Here is a 23463-nt window from a genome sequence, read left to right on the forward strand (position 1 = left end):
ATTAAACCATAGTTAACAGTGAACACATTGGAGAGAAATATAAATTACGCTCACCTTTTTTTCCAGCATAGAAGTTGGCATTAAGCCTCCAAATTTAATGGTGTGATCTGCCATGTCAGGCACCATTTTGGCTCCAGCGACTTTTAGTCAGCTGCCTTGCCTGCCTGAAACACATATTAGGACCTTTAATGTAAATCAGGGTTCTACGCTGATTATTGGGCCTTGGAAATTTATTTGCACATAGGCAGAGCTTCCGCCACCCTTCGTCTATCTAGTTGTACTAAACACTGAAGTAGCTAACCAGCTGTGCCTTAAAAGACTGCTAAAGGCTTTCATAAAAGGCACAGTATTTTTTCAGTTCTTGTTTTTGTGGGTTAGAAGAAGCAGATGTTTGATGCCTGCCCAGGAAATCGTCTCTGATTCCCCTGCAATTATCTCCTCACATCTCTGGAAGGGCATGTTTGAAGTGCCAATGTTTAATCAACTTGTGTTGGAGGGAAGTTTAGGAATGTTTGATTAAAAGTTTACTTAAATTTTTACCTTTATTAGAGATATTATATTACTTCTAATGCAACTTCTGCTGCTACTCCTTCTCGATTATTTATTTATTCGCACTACCACATTAATAAGAACATGTCCATGAACGAGGAGAACAAATAGCCAGTTCCAGTAATCCTGCTCTGTGGTACTTTGTGAGCCATTACAATGACTATTTAGTTTAATAACTTTGATTTATTAAAAATATAACTTTGTTTCTGTAGTGCTAACTGGTCACATTCTATTTTCCCATTACATTTTTAAAGTTTGTGTTTCAGCAAATATTTTGTAATACATCTTGATATATGTGCATTGCCTTATTTTGACTGTATATCAACAGGGACAGAAGTTTGACAAGTGATGTGTAATTAACGATGGTAGATAAATTACAGCAGAAATTACCAGTCATTCAATACATTTGTCAGGAAGAGAGGCATCGTCATTGAACTAGTTCATACATTTTGCTGAGTTTATTAGTCTACAACCAAACATTTTAGACAATATTGTAATCCTGTATAGAAATATGCAAACCCCATTAGCAATCCAGAAATTGAGGATTTAAATCCCACTGTAGCAAGTTGAGAACGAAGTTCAATAAATCTAATGGTTGGTGGCCCAGCGCCAGAAAAATGGCCACAAGGATTGTTGAATTGTCCTTTTAAATTCTTGGGAATTTGCTTGCTGTAAAATCAATTCTAACCGTGCCTACTGTTGCCATTTAACTTGTGTATAAAGCAGATTGTATATCATGGGGCCACACTGAAAAAATATACCCCTGCAATGATCTTATTGAACCATTGTCATTAATTCACCATTATTATGTTGCCACTTTACATTGGATCATATGTTCTGAATGCGAGCGCAGGTCAAAAATGTGGATTTGACTTTAAACTGAGTAATCCCTGATTTAATCCAAACTAAAATTGTGTGGCAATGTAAATTTTGTTTACAATATTTTAATTTATATTTCAGATTGGGAATCTACAATTTAGCATAAGTTCACTGGTAATATAAAAATTGAGCAATTGACAAACATTGTATGCGTTAATTCAGCTAATGTGCATCTATGTGGATGCAGGTTAAGTCCCAACACTGCCTGTTTCTCATTCATCAGCCAAAAGTCAATTTTCAAATTACCGAATAAAATTTATTTAAATTAGACCACACTAGGGATATTCTATGGGAAACAATGGAGTACAAAGTATTTTCCATGAATGAGAGAGGCCGACCTAGAAGCAATGCAGTATTAAGTGATTGGCCTTTTTGAGTGAAATTTGTTTCTGATGGGTCTTTGGGTATTAAAGTTGAAATGTTGAACAAAGTATGTGAGCAATTAAATATGTAAACTAAATATTTCCTATGATTTTTCTCTCTGCACCCACATTAATTTAATGCCATTACCATAACGAGTCATTATAACTAAAAATGTTTTCTTCGTTCTTCCTACATCATTGTTTCACCGTCATTTGCTAAAAGTTTTTCTTTTATTTTTCTCTCTTCTGTCTCCTAATTTCTGCAGTTTGTGGAGACAATAAGCAAAAAGCAGTCTGATCTGGAGAACTACATTGGAGGTGGTTACAAAACGGCATTGAGTGAAGAACGTAGGCGGTACTGCTTTCTGGTAGAAAAGCAGTGTGCAGTTGCCAAGAATAACATGGTATACCACAGCAGGGTAAGTAATTTGCTAATCCTTTCAAATTAAGTAAATCTAAACCACAACATTACAGCTTTTCAAAAATGTTCAAAGAGGAATAAAGAAACAGGTATGCATGTTTCTCTCCTCATCTAAAAATGGCAATTTGTCCTCCAATGTCCATAAGCTTATATTAGCTCATTCAATTGACCATTCTTCATATGCAAACACTGTAATGAGTATCACAGTCGAGATCAATTCTGTTCTCAGCTGATGCCTACCTGTTCACATTGTTCCCTCAATTGGGAACAGGAACCCAGAGTTATTTCATTTTTCCTCTTTCTAACTTGGGTAAGCTTGGGGTTGATTGTATTGTCCAATTGTTAGCCTGGATAAACTCAGCTAACTTCGTAGAGGCCAAGGTTCAGGTTTGGCCTGTTCCTGACCTGTTCAATATCACACAACGTTCCTCAGTTACAATGTTTAACGTTACCTTGATATTAGAAGTGGTGCCTCATAAATAATTGAACTGCTGTAGTTGCAGTAGTACACACCCATATCAGATGAGTAACACCACAGTAGATCTTTGTATTGTATATCCTGAGGAAAAAATGTAACTCTATTTCTTTTCATTAGCTTCCTTTTCTTTGTTGCTGTGATTGTGGCAAAATGTAATTTTAGTTCCTTTTTCTTTTCCTTGCCAATTTCTTCATTGCTTCAAGAGAGGCAAGGACATTGATCCCTTCCCAGTGCACAGTTCTGTTATCCCCCAAACTTCACCCAAGTACCAAATATTCATGTAGGCTGACAGTGAATGTCAGCAAGCTACTTGCTCCTGAAAGGTTTTGCAGCCAGTTCTGCTTCTGTTCTCACCAGTCCACATAAGCTGTGCAAGTTTATTAGACAATGATCAGAAAGGATCAAGGGCCCTCTGCCTGTGCTTTTTCACAAGCCAGAAGGCAGAGGACATTTGAACATTTGTAGCACTGTTCAGTTGTAACCATCTAACTTGGCATAGATCCAAAGATGGAACCTTTAATCCAAGTGATTAGCTGAGCCACCAAGGGAACTCATTTTGTTACTGATAATTATCCAAGAAAAACCTTCATAGCACTAAAGAATGAAAAGGATATTCACCAATGCAAGTATGCAGTAAAGAGTAGTGTCTTCTAATCTTCTATCAGTGGCACTGTGTGATTATATGAATAGATTTGGCATATTGACTGAAATTACACAAACAATTTGGAAAAATTACAGAATATCTGATTTGTGCAGAAAAAACTTGTATAAAAAAGGTTGCTTTTTTAAGAGTTAAAAGCCTTTAGGCGCATAGGCAATTGGAGATCTTTCGCTGACTCCTTACAGCTGTGAAGCACGGTACAGAGTCAGTAGCCATAGTTGTATACAAATGGATACTATCAGGAATTCGGCAATTAAATTTTGCAGAAACATTGTATTTTAATGGTTTAACTCCTTTTATCAAATTTACATTTTACTTTTTTTTTGCAGTTTTTAATATTCAAGGCAAATAGTGTCAATTTTTAGATTTTGTCCCCTGTTAAAATTGATTAACCTCAGACCCTTTAAAGTGTTATACTCTGTCTGGATTCACCTGAAATAACCTCCTAAATTGTTCTTTCTTTATCAGGGCAAAGATATGATAACACAAAAGATTCCTGGCTGGCAACAGTCCTGTAGTGATCCATCCAAAATTCCTGACCGTGCAATGTCATTGGTGCAGCAGATGTCTTCAGGCACTGGAGGAACCCTCATCTCTGACCCCGGTGCTACCACCAAATCAGGGCTGATTATATCAGACCCCATTCCTGGTGCTAAACCACTCCCAGTACCACCAGAACTTGCACCCTTTGTTGGTGGAGGTGGATTGGGTCAAGGTTCTGTAAGTATTGATGTTGTCAAAGTCAACTTAGTGTATTTGAAACTCTTTAATTTTGTTAAAAGGCCTGAATATATTCATCTATTTTTATGCATGAATAGAATCCTCATGCAGTATAAAAGTAGATTTTGAATTCTCGCTTAACACTGCTGCTCAGTTTATCTAATTATACTGTTTTTAGAGCAGTGTGACAGAAAAATATAATGCGATCATGCCTAGATATCAACTGGAGGGCTTCCCTGTTCTGCCTACCAAAGTCCAAATTGGTTTCAAGAGTTTTCACCCGCACCACTTCTTATGCTGATGTGGCATTGTTGCTGGGGAAAGAAAAACTGACTTTATAAATTTCACCTGATTTGACGCGAACATCTTGCTGCCTGAGTTGTGGAGGGAATTCCTCCACTACTTCTTCCCACTCATCACATGGCTTATCAGGGAGGTGGTGAGGTTAAGGGTTATGAGTTAGATAAGTTTGTCTAACACATAATGAGAAGCAAGGTCCTGCAGAGCTTGTTTGATTTCTTTGTGTACCAGTCTCGCCAAGTGTTTGTCCCCCTGAAATTGGTCGCATGTTTTCCTCTGGATGGCTGGAGGTTTTCTATCCCTGGAGATTTTGCTGGGACCCTGATCAGATGGAGGCGACAGCTCCTCTTATGAGCCTGAAAATTTACTTTTGCTGTTGATGCAACCTCTTGTGTAATTAAGCTAAATTAATCTCCTTCAGTAATCCCATAATGTAAATGCTTATGAAGTCATGGCAAATGGCATTGGACCTATATAAATGAGAATTGTGAAATGCTGTTAAGGATTATTTATGCATTGCAACTGACAGTTGTAAATACAATACAGTGAACAAATACCAGTCTCTAAATGTTAAAGTAATTTTCAAAAGCTGCTGCTTTCTTATTCAGTGAACACAGGATAGGTATAAGTTAGTCTTGTTGCAGTTAGACTGCAGTGATATATATATATATATATATATATATATATATATCTAAATTAAATGAAAATCAATTTATACCAAAGTATCTAACATTCTGAATATCAAACTGTTTATGTATTGATTCTTTCTCTTCAGTTCCCTTCTTAATGAGTCATTACTAGCCTTTACTCTATTATCTTGCAGCTGGGAGACTGCAGCTGTAGCTTGACTTTTGGCTGATTATCTGTTGGGAATTGGTTGATAGAAGTTCCTGTTCTTGAATTATTATATTCTTTACCATTCCTAGGAAGTAGTTGATAGCCCAGTTATTGGTTTGTTTGACAACTGCAGCACTGACCTGAATTATTCAGAGGCTTTCTTTTGGTAATGGATGAAATTGGTGCGTAGTGGAGGAACATATTAAATGAGTCACTTTTAATACTAAGGCTATGTGTATACTTTGTAGGTGGCTTTATATCACTGATATTACTCAGCTATAGAATTGTCTTCAAATCTGTCAAAATGTAACTTATTGGCTTGATCCCTCTGAAAAAGGCTTTGGGTACAATCAACAATGCTCCTTTGTTTAAGCCATAGATAGAACTTTAGTGCTGCTGCAATAATGAGATAAATGATCTGTGCTCATTTTGAACCTGGACATAAAGAACAGATACCTAGGTGATCCTTTCAACCTCTCCCCATTACTGTGTTGTGTCTTTATGGGTGAACTGTGTACTGTAATAGCTCTAAGAATTGGAACTCTATCTTAGATTGGTCGGTCTTGTCATTTTTCAGTTGGCCTAGTCCAACAATGTTAATAGCAATTGCTTCTTTATCACAGTAGCAAGAGGAAAAATAACTGACTTCATCCTACTTGAATAATGCCTCCCAACAGCTAATCAGTGAGTGGCAATGACAGCAGATGTCAAACAATTTGTGACCCAAAACCTATCTGGGAAGTAATTGCATGGTGCTACACACTCTGCAAGGAGATTGATTTACAACACATCTATTAATCTGCACAATGTACACTTCATGCATAGTTTTTTTAAGTTTTAATGCACGCATGAATTGAAGTTGTCACTCACTGTCTATCCTAACAGTGATTTTGCCCCAGTAAGATTGAAACAGACTGACCAACTATTCACACCATAATTAAAAAATCTTTGCAACAATTTCAGTGGCGGTACTGGTATCTGTGGGTTTCTTTCAAGATTTAATTAATTTGGTCTAATTTATGTTCATTGGTTTTGCTCTTTCAGCGCCTTGGTATTCTGAAAATTTCTTTAGATTTTATTAGTAGATGGTTTTTGTCTAAATCGTATCCAGGGTTACTTGGAGGAAGCAAACTTGTCCATTCTACTGCCACTAACTTTGAGCGATTGAATAAGATTTCTGTTTTAATGCAAGTAAAAATCTGACTAAACATTTAATTTTTTGAATTACTGGAGCTGATTTCTGTCTAATTACCTGTCCCCAATACCTACTTGGTGTTGTGGAATTAATGAAAAGCAGCGAGGATATATCGTAAAAGAACTGCTGATCATGTGACCAAATTCCTTTGTGGTTGACTCCTTATGATAATGATTAAATGTCCTTGTACAATAACTAATGCAAATCTTATGTGTAGAGAAACAAATGCTGTGCTAGCTCTTGGGCTCACTAGGCTAGAAATTTGGCTGTGTAGCATCTAGTTTATCAATGTGACGGGGACTATTTTATGTCCAAGATGGTGTCCATGTGTGTGTATAATTCTGTTGCAGGCCATGCTTGGATGCATTTTGGTAAGGGCCAAATGAGAGGTGTCCTTTGCCTAATGCCTGCTTCTGATGTAGGTAATTAACACACATAAATAAGGCACGTTAACACCTGCTTCCCTCTTGCAACTTTGATTTGCACCCAAGGCACAGTATTGAATGCCTCCTAGAAAACTGACATTGTGCAGCATGATTGATAAAAAGTTAGTACCTTAATCACTGCCGCACTCGGTCTCGAGATCTCCAACTTCACTCCTGCCTGTGACCTCTAGACATCAACCTTCCCCAACCCAATATCTCCAAGCCCTGCCTTCCTTACACTCCTCTCCCCCCAATAATAATGCAGACCACTGTGATCTCCTCCTCCCCCTCCCCAATCACACTCTGAGGCTCAGCCAACAATACCCCAGAGTCCTGCAATCATACCTAGTGATTGATCCAAGAGCTCATGTGGGCTCCCACCACTGCTCTTTCTGCATGATGAGGTCTAAGATCCAAAATCCCATGATCCTTGGACCTCCTCAGTTGAGCGTAGGCTGTTAGCACTGTGTGACTGAGACACAGCAAAACAAAGTCTGTTGGGCTTCTAGGCAACTAACTTTATTTGTACCTATGGGCTCTAAATCTATTGACCATGACCAACTAGTCATTGTTCTCATTCTTATATAAATAATTGAGTTCCATTTATTCCCATTTGGTCAAGATTTAACATAAAGAGCAGGAGAAACTCTTTAAAGAGTACTGTAAGATTGTTGAGTGCATCACTAGAGTTAGTGATTGAAACAGAAACCATGTCAACATGGAACTCTAGGTTGGAGAGGTGTTTGAAGGAAGAGGGAATAAAGGAATATTGGAAGAGGGTAGGTATCTGGGATTAGACTACTTTTCATGTGGAGGATAAATACTAGCAAGTACTGGTTGGGTTGAATGGCCAGTCTCCATGTTGTAATTTCTGTGATTTGGATCCTCTCAATATGAATTTTGTATGCTGTTAAAATAAGTGGTGATAGGAGAATAAATGGATTTTAATTAATTACACACAGGTTGAAGCTTCTATCACAATAAAGGAAACTTATCTAAGCATTTGCATAATTTGTTAACAATAAACTACCTGATATGTGTAACACTAAACTCCAAACTAAACATACTGATTATTATTGAGGGGAGTAGTCTTGAAGGCTGATGATGACAAATGTACAACACTAAAATATTGGAAAACAGTTACCCTTGGCCTTATGCAAATACAGGGAATGGAATATGCGCTGTATGTTTTAGAAAATTTTATTTTCATTTTCACACACAGTTAAGTTAGACATTGAATAACTAATAACTTTTTCTGTTTGAATTTCAGCGCATGATGGGCCAGGATATTTCATTAGTGCCTAATGGTGACCTAACAAATTCACATTCTGTGGACTATCAGCACCCTGGCCTGTCTGAAGTCAAACCAAAGCCTCCTACGCCACCCCAACTTCCAAAACCACAATCTGATGTCTACTCCAATACACTACCCACACGCAAAGCAATGCTATTGAAAGCCAGCCCTTTGTCAGGTGAGTGGCTGTTAATCTAGGCATTAGAACTGGGTGTGGACTTGGTGCAAAGTAGTTGTGAAAAGTACTTAACCCTCCTTAATACACAGGAAGAGCAAATTATTTTTTTTAAAAAAAAGTGTTGAAACTATCACCATAATAGTTGAGACAGTCTTGTGGTAGTTAGTTACCCTCCTCCTAAATTACATAAAAAAACAATCCCATTCCAGTTGTACATCAATATTAATACTTCAAACCCTCTCACTGCTGTTAACTTTTAGACCCTGTCACTTATATAAATAACTCCATTTAATTTCATAAAGCTGTGCTAGTTTGTGATCATGCTAAAGTCATTGGTTTTCAAATAACTGACTGTCCAGTATGATGAGATTTCTAGATATTGAATGTTATTACTGCCCCAATTTTTCACCAAAAGCTGCTCAAAGTATATTGAGTAAACAGTTTTTGCGGTGGATAAGTTGCATTGTTAGCCAAGACTTGTGAGCAGCCCAGTACCTTGTGACATGGGATTGAGGCAGATACTACAAAACCAAAATACTGCAGATGCTGGAAACCTGAAATGCTGGAAATACTCAGCAGGTCTGAATACATCAGAATTCTGACAGAAGTTTATTGATCATTCAGGCTAACTCTGTTTCTCCACCAATGCTGCCTGACTTCAGAATTTCCAGTATTTTCTTTTTTCTTTTATTTATTAATGCAGCTTGCTTTGTGCTCAGCAAAAGTTCCTTGTGTAGGCCTTATCTTGCGCATGTATGGATAGCGATGTAGTCACAACAGATGCTGTGCTGTAATGTTTGTACACGTCACAATACCAGGGCTACTGTTTGGAAAATGTATTAGTTGTGTGTTATTTTTTAAGTTTCGTCGGCCAGGATTTCCCAGTTGGGGAGTGGGGGGGCGGGGCCCACTCGCCGACACATAAAATGATGCGGGATGATGTCGGGCGGAACTCCCGATGTCACCCCGCCCCCATTTCAATTTTCAGGTAGGCGGGGGCTCAGCTGAATCAACTGTGCGCCCGCCGACCTTTCAATGGCCAATTGAGGCCATTGGCAAAGTAATTAATGTAATTAGTGGTTCTGCCTGTCCAAACTTAAGGTTGTCGGGCAGGCCGGGAGCCCTGGCGGGCATTGGAGAAAGCATGATGCCTCATCCACGGCAGGATGAGGTTTCATGTATGTTTATAAATTTTTAATAAAAGTTAAACTGAAAGTGATGGACATGTCCCAACTCATGTGACAGTGTCCCATGAGGGGACATGACAGGGAAATTTTATTTTTCTGTTTTCAATATTTTTTAATGTGTAGCCAATCTCTCTGAAGCAGCACTTAGCCTCAGGGAGATGAGTGCGCTCTTTCATGAACATGTGTGAAACAGCACACTCTCGGCTGAGGGAATCTCTCCCCCCCCCCCCCCCCCCCCGCCTGCACAGGGAGCGCATAGCGCTTCCTTATGGACATCACGCTGGGCGGGCCTTAACTGGCCCGCCCACGTAAAAAGGCAGCACACCCCCAATTGGGGGCACCGACCAGAGGCGCGCCTCCACACGCCCGCTCTTGAACTTCCCCCCTCCAACAGGGGGAAAATTTTGCCCATGAAGTTGAGACTTAGAAATGAAGATGTAGTGAATGTATTATTGTAAAAGGATTAAGGACATCCGCACACCTTTTTTTTCTGCAACTGCAGCAGTTTTTCTTTTCACTAAGCTCCAAGTATAAGCTTGATGCTGGCTGGTTTTATATACTGGTATTGTCAGTGGCATGGGTCTCAATATATGAGGAAGATGGTATTTGACTTATTATAGACCCTTTCTCACTCTCGATATTTACTGACACGTTCACCCTCTTGGTTCCGGGCCATTGTTTTTAGATTTGTAATAAATTTTTGGGAATGGGCAGGGGGAAATATTGTAATCCCAGAACTCACCATATTTATGCACTGACCTGGCAATCCAGCGGTTGTAAATTCAAGTAACTACTATAGCAAGAGGTGAAATTAAGTCTAATAAATCTTGTAATTTACCAGATGGCCCCAGCCATTGAAAGCAGTGTGATTTTCATAAAAATCTCACTGCTTCACTAGTGCTTTTCAAGGGAACCTGACTTTCTGTCTGGTCTGAACTACACATGACTCCAATCCTATACTACTATTCTGATGAAAGATCATTAACCTGAAATATCAACTCACTCCAAGGATGTTGCCAGATCAGCTGAGTATTTTCAGCATTTCTATTATTTTTTTTATTTCAGATTTCCGAAGTCTGCTATATTTTGCCCTTTTATACTTATTGCCCCTAGCAAGCCTCAGTTGGATAGCAGAAAGCCCCTACTAGTGCTGGGTAATATAAAAATATATCCTTATGCCAGGATGAAACTGGGAAACAGTGTGAATGAGGCTTAGCAAATAAGAGGGAGCTCCATGCTTTATACTCAATGTGACATCATCATCATCTTTTCTTACTATTCAGCTGAGACCAGAACTTTACCCAGATCCAGCTCAATGGCTGCTGGATTAGAAAAGAATGGAAGAACCAAAGTGCAAGCTATTTTTTCACATCAGGCAAAAGGCAACAATACACTGCTGAGCTTCAGTGAAGGCGATGTCATCACATTGTTGGTTCCTGAGGCCAAGGATGGCTGGCACTATGGAGAAAATGAAAAGACGCGGATGTAAGTAATATTGTTACTGTATGTTCCTATTTCCTTCCAGTTTCATCCTCCCTTTCATCTTTGATACAGCTTAATAACTCTATTTAGTATGTGGCATAACTAACATTACTGGCTCTTGTTGACATTAGCGATACCTGATATTTTATTCTGTACAAGATTATATGACCCAATAATCCTATCACTCTTTGTTTCTAGGAGAGGATGGTTTCCCTTTTCTTACACTCGTGTGATGCAGGGCGGGTTATTGCACAAGTAAGTAGCTATTCAAGAATAAGTAAGATTTTGAAGATGTGCTGATTTTCCCCCGTACCCACCTGCTCACCCTGGCATAGGTTTTTTTGCCGATACTGGCTCCTCACCCATACTTTGTATCAATCCCACTGAAAGGCCCAGCAGGCTTCCTGCTTCTACTTCTCTATTGGCACCGTTCTGTAATGAGCCACTGAGGAGCACAAAGCAGTGAGAGTTGGCATTCCTTCCTGGGAAAGGCCACTTTTGTTTTACTGGGTACTGCCAAACCTCCACTTGTATCTGACCTCTCAGTGACACAGTACATTAGTGCATGATACCAACATGATCACTGGTAATTAAGATTCACCATTGTACTAGCATGTGAAAAGCTTCTTCATTAGTACGCTTGTTAATTGTAATAGCTCACTTTACCTGTTTATCAGACTTCAGTAATGATTGAATGAGTAATTTATTTACATTCGGAGACTTAATCTTCCAGTTCAGTTTTACTTGTGACTGAATTTTCCAAATTAGAATACCGTCCCATCCCCCTCACCAGCCATACCAAAACAACTCCCCAACTTAGTCTGGCTCAGTTACTTTGCAAAAGACAAGGTCAAGACTTAAAGGGGGAGAAGCTCTCCTGTTTGTGACAGCTGCTGCCGCCATCCCTGTTCAAGTTAATCAGTCTGTATATCTGGTCGAGATTTTGTCTGTCTTTTTTTAAATATATTATTATGCGCTATGTTGCACAATTTATGCCTCCTGGTGAAGTAGGAGATAAAGTGGAAATGTGTTTCGACTTAATGATTGGAGAAAATAAAGAAATCTCCATTCAACTTAAATTACTATCAATGACTGACTGTGCTGATCTGTTCAACTAAATTTTATGTTAGTATTTCTGAGCTATGCATTAAGATAAAAAAAACCGTCAAAATAAGGTGTACTAGTTATATCCACAACCTGGCAAATTCACAGTCATACCATGAGTTGCATCCACCTGCTTTTCAGATCATATAAATACCAACATTAAGTTGTAACTTGTGCACTGGTTTTGCAACAAATTGTTTGCAAAAAGTGATTTATCTTTAGCATAGTTGCTTTTGAAGTGCTAAACCCCCTGTTTAAAGTAATTTCATCTTGGGTGTGACACTATCGATTTCATGCGGTTTCATTTCAGGTGCTACACCTACTTTTTCAAAGCCATTTAACCTTTGGTGCAACATTCACTAGTCACAGCCCTTTAATCTTCTGGTTCTACATCCGCTGTTCAAATTTGTTTAATCTCTGTTGGAACACCCACTTTTCAAAGCTATTTCATTCACTATTCAAATTTCTTTTGTAGAAATTGGTTTCTGAAATTCTTTCCAGTGAGAGCAAATAGCTTTATAGTTCTTTTTTTCTACTCCCACTTCCGTTAAGAAAATATTTTGGAAAATTAAAGAGAAATCATGTTGCTGGCAATCAGTGAATTATCCAGTAGTGATCTAGTAGCAGGCAAAGTTGTCCTGCTCATCCAGCTTGCCCTGGTATTTTAGGTCCATTTTTATACCAGTATCACTTCCTGCCATGCCACCAAGTCTCAGTGCTCCTGCTCACTCTTCAATCTGTCCATTTTGTTTGATTGCTTGAACTGAACCCATTTTTGCTGTACACAGTAGCAGCGTATTGTATAAGTGAACATCTCCTGGATGTTGATTACTTGAACCTACGTTGAACCACAAGTGTTGGAGTTGCATGGTATTAAAAGGACTGGAACCTTTGTCGATTATTAGGTGCCTCTAGGCTAAATTCAATCAAGTAGATTGAGACAGAGAGAATTGGGCTAATTTGATTGGATTCAAGAGTTATTTATGCATTTATAAATAATGCTGAGAAGCGAATGAAATTATAAGATTTTATATTAATTGTCTATTTTGACATAATTTTCAGACACATGACTTGTGATTTCATTTTACCATGCTTGTCACACTTGATTGGTAATCTGCTGAATTTTTCTCATGGCTGAATTTATCAACTATTTCAATTTAGTGTCATGCCCCCAACCTGATCAACAAGCAGCACTCAAATCGACATTTCACTAAAGGTTAAGCCTTCTAGATATTTTTTGCACATTAGAAGCCCCGCTAAAGAAATATTCCTGTAAATTAGTGAGATGGTATTCCTGGAAAATGCACCTAACGTTCCAACAAAAATATTTTATGACCATGATATCAAGCGGACACGCTGAAGCACTGGGGTGAATACATTTGACACACATCATGTGAACTTGGAGGTGTTGATCCTAATTTGAAGAGAGCATCTTTCATGCTGACACACCTGGAAGCTTGTTATATCAGTGCATCTTCCAGTCCATGCCACCTCAAAGTACCTAAAATCTATGCTTTTGACATCAGCTCCTAATCTCACTAATCATCTTTTGTTTTACACCCTGTATTTTCAAATTGAACATCCATTATTTTTAATAGTGCATTTTCTGTCCTGAACGCTTTCAAGAAGCTGTCCAGAGAAAATCTCCTTCCTAATAAATCAGAAAAGTTATAAAGTAGTTTATTTTTAGGGACGTTTACTTCAAGAAATATGGAATTGATACTTGCAAGAAAATATTTCCATGGGTGTGGTCGAATTGTGTTAATTGTTTCTGTGCATCTGAAGTGGGAATGATTGTAATACTTCTTGGTCAAAACAATATAGAATTGATATTGTAGAAGATTTAATAACTGATCTAATTATAAAAGCCAAGATCCAGCTTGCACTACAACTGGCTTCTTGAGGTGGGACATGTGCTTTTGATTGCCCACCATCAAACTTGGCAATGATGATAACCCCCATGTCCTGCAAGTTGGTTTTCCTCACTGTCTCTGCCATGAAAAGTGCCTTCAATACACTTGAGCGATGAATAAACTTGTGTTAAATGGTACAATCCATGTCTAATCTCAAGTATTAATTTTGCCATGTTTTGCCTCATGTAGCTTGAGCCATCTGAAAAGCAGCAGCACGGGGAACCTGCTGCAGAAGGAAGATCTCTCCATTCCTCCACCTGACTACAACTCAACTTTAAAAATGACTTCTCATCCTTTGCCCAGCTCAGGCACTTTTAAACCCAGGCCCTACAGTATGGCAGTGCCATGTTTCTCACAGGTATTTAAAACTATGTTTTGTAAGTAAATTTCACCTTTGGTGGGGCACAGTTTAGGTGGTAGTGGATCATCAATACATTCTACTTTCCACTCAGTTTTCCTTTCCATGGTCTTCTGGTGGGGTGTCTAACAGGTGGTTGATCTTCTACCTACTGGTTTGTGTTACTGCCAAGGTTCAATTTTACCCTGTTATTTCTCTCTCAGAATCACACAGTGCAGAAGAGGCCCTTCAGCTCATCGATTCTGCACTGACACGTGAGAGACACCTGACCCACCTACCTAATCCCATTTACCAGCACTTGGCCCATAGCCTTGAATGTTATGATGTGCCAAGTGCTCATCCAGGTACTTTTTAAAGGATGTGAGGCAACCCGCCTCCACCACCCTCCCAGGCAGCGCATTCCAGACCGTCACCACCCTCTGGGTAAAAAAGTTTTTCCTCACATCCCCCCCTAAACCTCCTGCCCCTCACCTTGAACTTGTGTCCCCTCATGACTGACCCTTCAACTAAGGGGAACAGCTGCTCCCTATCCACCCTGCCCATGCCCCTCATAATCTTGTACACCTCGATTAGGTCACCCCTCAGTCTTCTCTGCTCCAACCAAAACAACCCAAGTCTATCCAACCTCTCTTCATAACTTAAATGTTTCATCCCAGGCAACATCCTGGTGAATCTCCTCTGCACCCCCTCCAGTGTAATTACATCCTTCCTATAATGTGGTGACCAGAACTGCACACAGTACTCCAGCTGTGGCCTCACCAAGGTTCTATACAACTCCAACATGACCTCCCTACTTTTGTAATCTATGCCTCGATTGAGAAAGGCAAGATAAAGGCAACTCTCAAATTTAGGCTTTTTATTGTTCCTTACAACAGTGCAATAACGTCAACTGCAGTTTGTTGTGTTAGACCATTCAGCCCCCTTGAGCCTGTTTCACCATTCAATTAGATCATGGCTGATTTGAATCTTAATTCCATTCATCTAACTTGATTTTGTAACCCTTAGATTTTTGTTAGATAAGAGTACTATCAATTTCAATTCTTGAATTTTCAGTTGACCTAGCCTCGCATCTTTTTGAGGCTTATTCCAGATTTCTACCAACCTTAATACACAGTAGAACTGAGTAGCTTTGCTCCCAGACCTACTTTTTTGAAATGAAGAAGCTAATGGCCTGAAATTTCTTTAAAGATTTTCAGTTGTCTTACATCCCACATCCGTATTGTTTTTATGATTATGTTTTATCTGCCACTCCTAGCAATCATGATGGAAAGTGATATGCACACACGGGGTAGGATTTTTAGCTTGGCGGTTGGGTGCACGCCGAACCCGATAGAGCATGAAATGACAGCGTTAACGCGCAGTTGCACAACAGTTCGGTCGGCGAGCACGGCCGGAGCCGGCAGAGCACCCGCCAACAATTAAAAAGCCTATTCAGGCCATTAAGTTATCAACTGTGCTGAATTTTTCACTCTCCACCCATGAGGTTTCCAAAATCAAATATAAATGAAATAAAAACGTCAATTTTTAATTAAAAACGTGTCCCTGCTCATGTGACAGAGTCACATGAGGGGACATGTTTCATTCATTCATTTTTTTCTGCTCTTCACTATTTTTAAAAAAAATCTCTTCACCCCTCCGAGGCAGCTCCGTGCCTCAGGGTGATTATTCAGCGTTCTCTCGTGCGCATGTGCGAAGTTCATGCTAGGCCTACTCGCACTGCCCCTCCCACCCCCCACCCCGCCCGCAAAGGCAGTGTTCAGCACTCAAGCTCTGGGCAGGCCTTAATTGGCCCACCCGCGTAAAATCGCAGAGTGCTGCTGATTGCGGGTGGCTTCCTGACCACCCTCGCCGATCCCACACACCAAGGGCAAAATTCTGCCCATGAACACAAAGGACTTCAGTGTACAGTTACATTGAGGATTTTATAATGTGCTGATGGAAGGAACTGCAAATCTGACAGTAAATCTCTGAAATGGGTTTCTGAAAGATAAGAGTTTAATTTGTACAGTATCTTGTCATGTAACAAACTAAGTGCTTTGAAAGGCCCTAATTGCTATATGAGTAAATACAGCCAAGTATAGGCATAACTAAAAGCACAGAATATTTTGAACATTCTTAAATATTCTCTTGCAGAGGTTTTAAAAATTAATGCATAACATTGAAACCTTACTTTTAAAATTTTTTAATTTTGAGAATTGTGCACTATAAGCACTAGTGCTGCCTTCAAATAATTAAATAGTACATTCGTGTAAAGCATCTGCAGCTCAATATATTACCAAAACAGCAGAGCTTTTGAGTCACTAATACCAAATTCAACAGAAGATTAGGTTGCTCAAAGCTGAGGTTCAAATAAATTCATAAGAGATGTGGGCTGACCTTCAGGGTTTTAATTACAACATGGTGATTGCATACAGTGGAGCCTCTTCACACTACAGAACACTCCTTAATCCAAGTTTCTAGGTCATCTGCTTGTTGCGCACTTAAACAACTTAATATTCTGTTCAGAGACTGTTACAAACCTGTTGCATTAGGCCAGCGAACATCTAAAGACTAGAGGAATTATTTACGAATTAATTAGTGTTGAAATTGTTTCCTGAAAGGGGAATGCCATTGAATTCGTAACGATCAGAAATTGAGAGATTTCAAGAATGTATTAATTTTCTGCCACTTAAACTTTAAATGTTATTGTAGTGAAGATGCTCATCTCTCTCTCTCTCAAATTTCAATTCACATTGCCCACACCACCATACTTGTTTTATTGATAACCTTTTTGTCGATCCACTAAAATTTGATTTGAAGGTTTTGGGATTTTCCCTCTCGTAGAGATTTTATTAGCTATTAAGTTTTGTTTCTCATGTGATTTGACTACTGTCGATGATGATAAATCAGATATTCCACCTGCTTTGTGAAAAAATACAACCTCAAACGGCTTTCCATTTCCTTACATTGGGATATTAAAGTGAATGAAGAAATGGACTGCTTGGCAGTCCTCTTGGAATCGGAAGGTTGTAGGTTCAAGCTCCACACTAGGATGTGGGGTATATATCCTAAGTTCACACCTCCTGAGTACTGGGAGGATGCAGCATTATCAGAGCAGGCATCTTTCTGAAGGCATGCTGAGGTGAGGTCCCTCCTGCCTTTTTATTAAAAAGCTATGCAGCACTATTTGAAGAGCGAGGAGTTCTCCTAGCAAGCTAGACAGCATTTATTCTTCCACCAAAACAGATTAACTTGTTCTTCATTGCATTGCTCTTTGTGGGGCCTTGCTGTCCGCAAACTGGCTGCTCTGTTTGCCCGCACTAGAGTGCTTCCCTTCAGAGTAGTTTACTGGCTATAAAGTTCTATGGGACATCCTGAGGGTAGGTAAGATGTATAAATGCAAGTTCTTTCTCAGTTTCGACTAGTTTGGAAAATTCATCCCTGGAAATGTACCAAATATTTAATATTGTGGTTGGGGGTGGTGGGGTGCACCATATGAAAGTTGAAACAATGAGCATAAAGCTTAAATATGTGTTCAGATTTGTCATTACTAGAAGTTGGTAATAATGTAGTTTTGCAGCAAAATAGTGACTACTATAGTGACAAAATAGTAAGCATTGATGCTGACATCTAGTGGACACTCGAGTAATACTAATTTTATCTCATTCTTTCCAGGGCCCAGATTTTAATCATTCAAGACTCTCTTTGAAGTAAGAATTTTCTAAATTTAAACTTTGAAACCAAAACATTACACTTTCACTAAATCATAAGTCAATCTTTTTTCAAAGTTAATTTCATAAGTTAGAAGAGGGGCAAAAACCACCAAAGCCAAGTTAGCAGGTCAGGCAGCATCTGTGGACAGAAACAGAGTTAACGTTTCTAGTTGAAGACCTGTCCGGCCTGAAACATTAACCCTGTTTCTCTCTGCACGGATGCTGCCTGACCTGCTGAGTATTTCGAGCATTTATTTTAAAATTTCAGATTTCCAGCATCAGCAGTATTTTGCTTGTGTAAGCCAGGTTAGTCAATTGATTGATTCAGCATTGGGCAGTCAGTCATGGGTATTAGACCTTTTGTGTCAGGTGTATCTCCTGGAAGTAACTTTGTTATTTCATTTGATTCTTCAACTATTTTTGTGGGAAATGCTTAGCTTTTAAATGTTGCTTTGTAAAATCAGCAGGGTTTCTGATGTGTCAGCATTGAGTTTTCAAATGAAGTTGGCACGGTGTAATAATATTTTAAAGTTTATTTTAAATGTTAACGTTCTTCCTATATGTCATTTTTTTCTCTCACTCCTGTCCCTTCTGGAATCTTTGGACAGATTATGATTCCACAGGTTTCAGTTACTCTGTGGCCATTGCTGAGGTGAAAGCTTTGATGGTAAATGATGGCAGGCATTCCACAGCTGGAACCATCGAGGAAAAGCTTTCCCCACCTGCACCTGCAGCCTTCCCTCTGAATGATGAGCAGGACTGGGTTTCCTCTTCCCAACCCCAAATGTCCTTAGGCCAGTTGTAGTGGCTTGGCCACCTGGTCCATATGGATCAGCTACTCACTGGATAATATTACTGAACCATTGAATGAGGGAGGGCCTTCCTCTATTGGTAATACGCTGATGAAAATTTTGCTTTTATGTTAATGATGATTTATCTGAGCTTAGTGTTGTGTCATTTGATTTCCCTCCCAGAGTTTTACAATTATAGGTACAAATCGACTGAATTTTTTTCATTGCAGTTCTGATGCCGAGATTGAAAGGTTTTGAATTTAAACTTCTGACACATTTAAGGCCTCTCTAGATTAGTAAGTTTGGCATTTCAATATGCCGGTCTGATTTTTATCACCCTGTCTGTTGCTGGTGACGATCACTCATTTTCCACTGTGGCTTCACAAATGGGCAAGTTCTGTCTCACTTTCTCCACAGTCCTGAGCTCCATCTGTTTCTGTGTTTCATCCTGGCAAAAAAGATGTATTTTTATTGCATTGTTTTGAAAATGTAAATCAAATTGGAGCGCTCCTTCAATTCTATTTCAAATTTAAGATTGTCAGAACTTCATTATCAAGGCAATTACCCCTGGAATCAATCTGAGCTCCTTTAAAGACATTGCTAAAGTGCTGTGTGCCAGTATTTGTCTTCCCCCAGACTTTCCAGTGTGTGCTGTTCAGCGCCACTTCTCGACTGACTGGCAGAAGGTGCATTTCATATCATTTGGCTGCTCTCCGCCATGTTTCGTCCCCTCTGAGGTAGAACCCCCTCACTTGCATATGATACTCCATTGAGTGGAGCCTATTAAGAACTGCCAGAAATGGAGGCAAGCAAGGGAGTGACACTGGGAATAAAACCAACAAAACTAACTATTAAAAGAAATAGGGTCCTAAATATGCTCTATAAAGCTTTAACTAAAAGATTTGTTATCCAATTATTTCCTACTTTGTATAAATAACTTGTTCCTGTTCTTTTTGATGTCTTATTGCCCTAGGAAATAAGCTGATGTTTTCTGTCATCATTTCACAAACTTCATCACTGTCCTTCTTTTGGGTCTCTTCACTGTTGCACCAATCACACAAAAGCTCCTTTGACTCAGGGCGTTGACTCATTTTGGTCTTGTGATTCATTGCTGACAACCTCTCTGCTTGTCCTCCTGTGGCTTGCAATTTACTGGCTTATGTGATTTGTTCCAATAAGTCACTTACAGTTGTGTTACCATTTCAGCACGGCAAGAGCAGGTGTGCCACAGAAGTACAGACTGTGAAGGCTGCAGTCGTTAATTGCAGCCTGCAGTATGACTTCATGGTAATGGTCAGCTGATGCCTTTCAAAGAATCAGCATTAAAAATTTCATTCGGTTTTCAATTCCAAAATCTTTTAAGCAGACAAATTAAATTGCAGGTGAATTGCTGAATCGTGGTGTGTAATTTTATGTTTTTGCAGATGTTCAGTTATGATGTTTGATGATTATACCAATCCCAGAGTATTAGGCCAGTGTAAATTGGACAACAGCACTACAGTAATTTTAGAATTTGAATAGAAATATCTCCAAGCAAATGAGAAATCTATCTGCTGAAAGAAACCTAGTATAAATGAATCAATTATTTTGGCTCTCAAGTTTTCTGTATAACCTGAAAACATACCAGTGCTTTGTGTCAGACAGCAGGAGCAGAGGCTAGATAGCAAGGCATAGAAAACTAAAGAACAAATCCTAAACAGCGGTTCCTGCACATTTTGCAGCTAGTATTGAACAGGGTTCAGAGAACAGCAATCCTGCAGCCTGTCCATCAGAGTGGCATAGGCACCCCAGGAATGGCAAAAAAAAAAGCCCAAACTTTCAGTAGGAGAATATTCAGAAGAAATAGAATAATGTAAAACCACAAACATTAAAAATATTTAATTCTCATTAATCAGCACTATGTAAGAATCCTTATGGAAATCCAGTTTTTAAAATTTTGCTGTTCAATGAACTGCATTTTAATATTAACTCACATCTGGCTGCAGAAAGTCATTTTATATATTTATAACAACCAGGTCACACCCATTTTTATGTTCCCAATATCCACAGCACAGTACTCATGGGGTGCCATGAGCTCTTGCAAGCCGTACTGTCATGGTGTCACTGCTGTATTCCTCTGAATCACCCATTAACATGCTTTTTCTCTTTCTCCTCTGCAGAGAAGCTGTTGCAAATATCAAATTGAAGCCTACCAAAACTAATGACAGATCAGCCTCTAAAGTGAACTGAACACTGGCTCTGCAAGATTCTTACACTGTACACTTGCTACTGGCAAAAGATGCCAAAGATGTCTAAATCTGAAGCTGCATGAAAACAGTGTCTTTAGACTAGAATTGACCCACCTGAAGATGGTCACTAAAGTTACAGATATATCAGTTGCACATGTTGTTATGGAAATGCCACTTTTAAATCCCACCCAACTTATTCCCTGCTTTATATTTGAGGGATCATGTGGGGAGAATTGTTTAACTACACTTGCCTGGCTAGGGATTTGTATGGTGTTTGTAATTTATGCATGTGGTTAAGAATTAGCAGTTAGTATTTTTTTATTATATACTTTGTACTAATCAGCATATAAAACAATATTTTATTACCTGGCTATTTGCGGGAATTGGCTAAATGTTGACACTTTGTAGAAACTAGAATACTGCAATATGGAGAATTGTTAAACTAGTTATAAAATGTATACTGTGCTCATATTCCAAATAAGTGTTTTGGGGTGGGGTGGGGGTAAGAAAGTAAATATCATATTATAGAATTGTATATATAACTGAGCTAACTTTAATCCAAAGTTATTTCAATTTGTTCGAATTTTAATGGTTGCTATTTGAATCCTTGCTGTCACCTATAAATCTTCCATTCCTTTTGAAAATAAGTAATAAGTACTCTGGTGATGGCAAAGGCATTGTATAATCTGCAGAAACAGGAATTTATACTTTTTGTAGAATTTAATGTTTCATCTTTTTTTCCCCCAACAAACAGCACAATGTAAAGTTATCAAAGGTTATTTCACATTCCTATCTGTAGTATGTGTAGTGCTTTTGTTTTTTTTTTGACTATCAGGGGTGGTAGGTCAGTTGAATGAGCAAGTAAGCCACTGAAGTCCACAAGAATGAAACCATGCCTTTGAGCTGGTAAGACTGAAAAACAGGAAGCATGATGCTTCGGGAAACATTCTTGTTCTTTCTCTTGCACAAACTTCAGGATGCATTGGGGCAAAAAGAATATAAGAAGTATCCCTTTACTTATTTAACAGCATTGCTTCAAAGTGGGAAGAGGAATTGGAACTTTTTTTATTCTGTAAAATGATGACGTGGAGGAAACATTTGGAGCTGCACGTGTGGCAGGTTATGTGACGTGATAGTCATTTCAACACAGCAATAGTTGAGTGGTGACTCCCTTGCAAATGGAATATTTAAAGCAAGGATTGTTTAGACACAGAGATAACCAGTATTAATGAGCAAAGATAAAACACCATGGTTCACTTTTATGAATGAAGAGTGTTCTGTAATTTTTTAAGAAATGATATACTGTTAGTCAGAATTATGAAAAAAATCTTGTTACTATGATATCCCATTTGTTAAGTTATACAAAACTTTTTTTCATTGCAAAAATAAGTTAAAGAATGAAACTGTTGTCATCACTAAAGGAACAATGGTTGGACTATGAAAGGAGTTAACCATGGAAATGATTTATTGCAAGAACCAAATGAAATTTGTGATTTTCTGAGGGTATATTTTGAGTAAAGGCAGTGGTTGATATTTTAAAAGAAACTTTATTGCATCAGTCACTTTGATTTGTCTTAAACTGCTTATAGATGATAAAGGAAAGGTAGTTGAAACATAGACACTTGCTGAGTGTGGCTGTGCTTTTTTTGTAAAGCCATGAATACTAAATTCAGCCTGTGCTGTTTCATATTTATTTTTATGTTGAAAATGGCACTTCAATACTTAGTAGTCTCTTATTCTGTGCTACTGTGGAGATTCAGCTACAGAGAAACATACCCACTCGCCAAATCAGTACACTTAAACCCTACGTATAAAACAGCCACCCTGTTTTTTCAATTCTGTATTAAGCCCTCATGCCTTTACTTTTGACATTATTGCAGGAATATGGTTTAATTGGTGCCTTTCATTTTTACATAAGCTTTGTAATGTAGTAAGACATGCCAAGACTGTTGATTATAATCTGTATTGTAATGCAGATTTCTATAGCTGCCATTTTTTCATGAATCACCATGTTTTGTGAATTAAATTGACCCATTTAGAGTTTATTTCTTCTGGTAATCAAAAATGATTTTGATAGTAACTTATGAGAAATAAAATTGTTTCACTGTTTAAAAATCCTCCTTGTCTCTGTTCCTTTATTGAAATTTACTAGTTGAAAAGTTCAGTGCTTAGTTACTACACTATGGTCACTTTATCATCGACTCCGCTCATATCTTTACTCAGAGCTCCAGAGCCTGCATGTTATTCCAGTCAAATGGGCGGGTTACAACTTCAGTCTGTGGCTTGGTTGTTGAGATTTGTTCAGGAATGCTGTTAGGATGCCCGCTTTTCTTTGCCTCCTCCTGGTTTGATAACTTACTCTTGCCTACCTTGCCTGCCCCCTTCCCAAGTAAGCGTAACTTTGATTTG

General features: G+C 38.7%; 1 protein-coding gene across 2 annotated transcripts in view; it reads left to right on the top strand.

The window, feature by feature from the left end:
- The window catches only part of baiap2a (BAR/IMD domain containing adaptor protein 2a), an 89458-nt gene extending 66287 nt beyond the window's left edge, over positions 1-23171 (top strand). For both annotated transcript variants that reach the window (XM_078571171.1, XM_078571172.1), the window contains 9 exons: positions 2057-2209; positions 3819-4070; positions 8098-8299; positions 10770-10971; positions 11167-11223; positions 14175-14343; positions 17998-18032; positions 19057-19122; positions 20986-23171. In XM_078571171.1, the coding sequence (XP_078427297.1) occupies positions 2057-2209; positions 3819-4070; positions 8098-8299; positions 10770-10971; positions 11167-11223; positions 14175-14343; positions 17998-18032; positions 19057-19084 (1098 nt within the window). In that variant the 3' untranslated portion in view covers positions 19085-19122; positions 20986-23171. The remainder of the gene's footprint in view (positions 1-2056; positions 2210-3818; positions 4071-8097; positions 8300-10769; positions 10972-11166; positions 11224-14174; positions 14344-17997; positions 18033-19056; positions 19123-20985) is intronic.
- The last annotated feature ends 292 nt before the right edge of the window (positions 23172-23463 follow it).

Source organism: Cetorhinus maximus, chromosome 24 (genome assembly GCF_964194155.1).
Source record: "Cetorhinus maximus chromosome 24, sCetMax3.hap1.1, whole genome shotgun sequence".
NCBI lineage: Eukaryota > Metazoa > Chordata > Chondrichthyes > Lamniformes > Cetorhinidae > Cetorhinus > Cetorhinus maximus.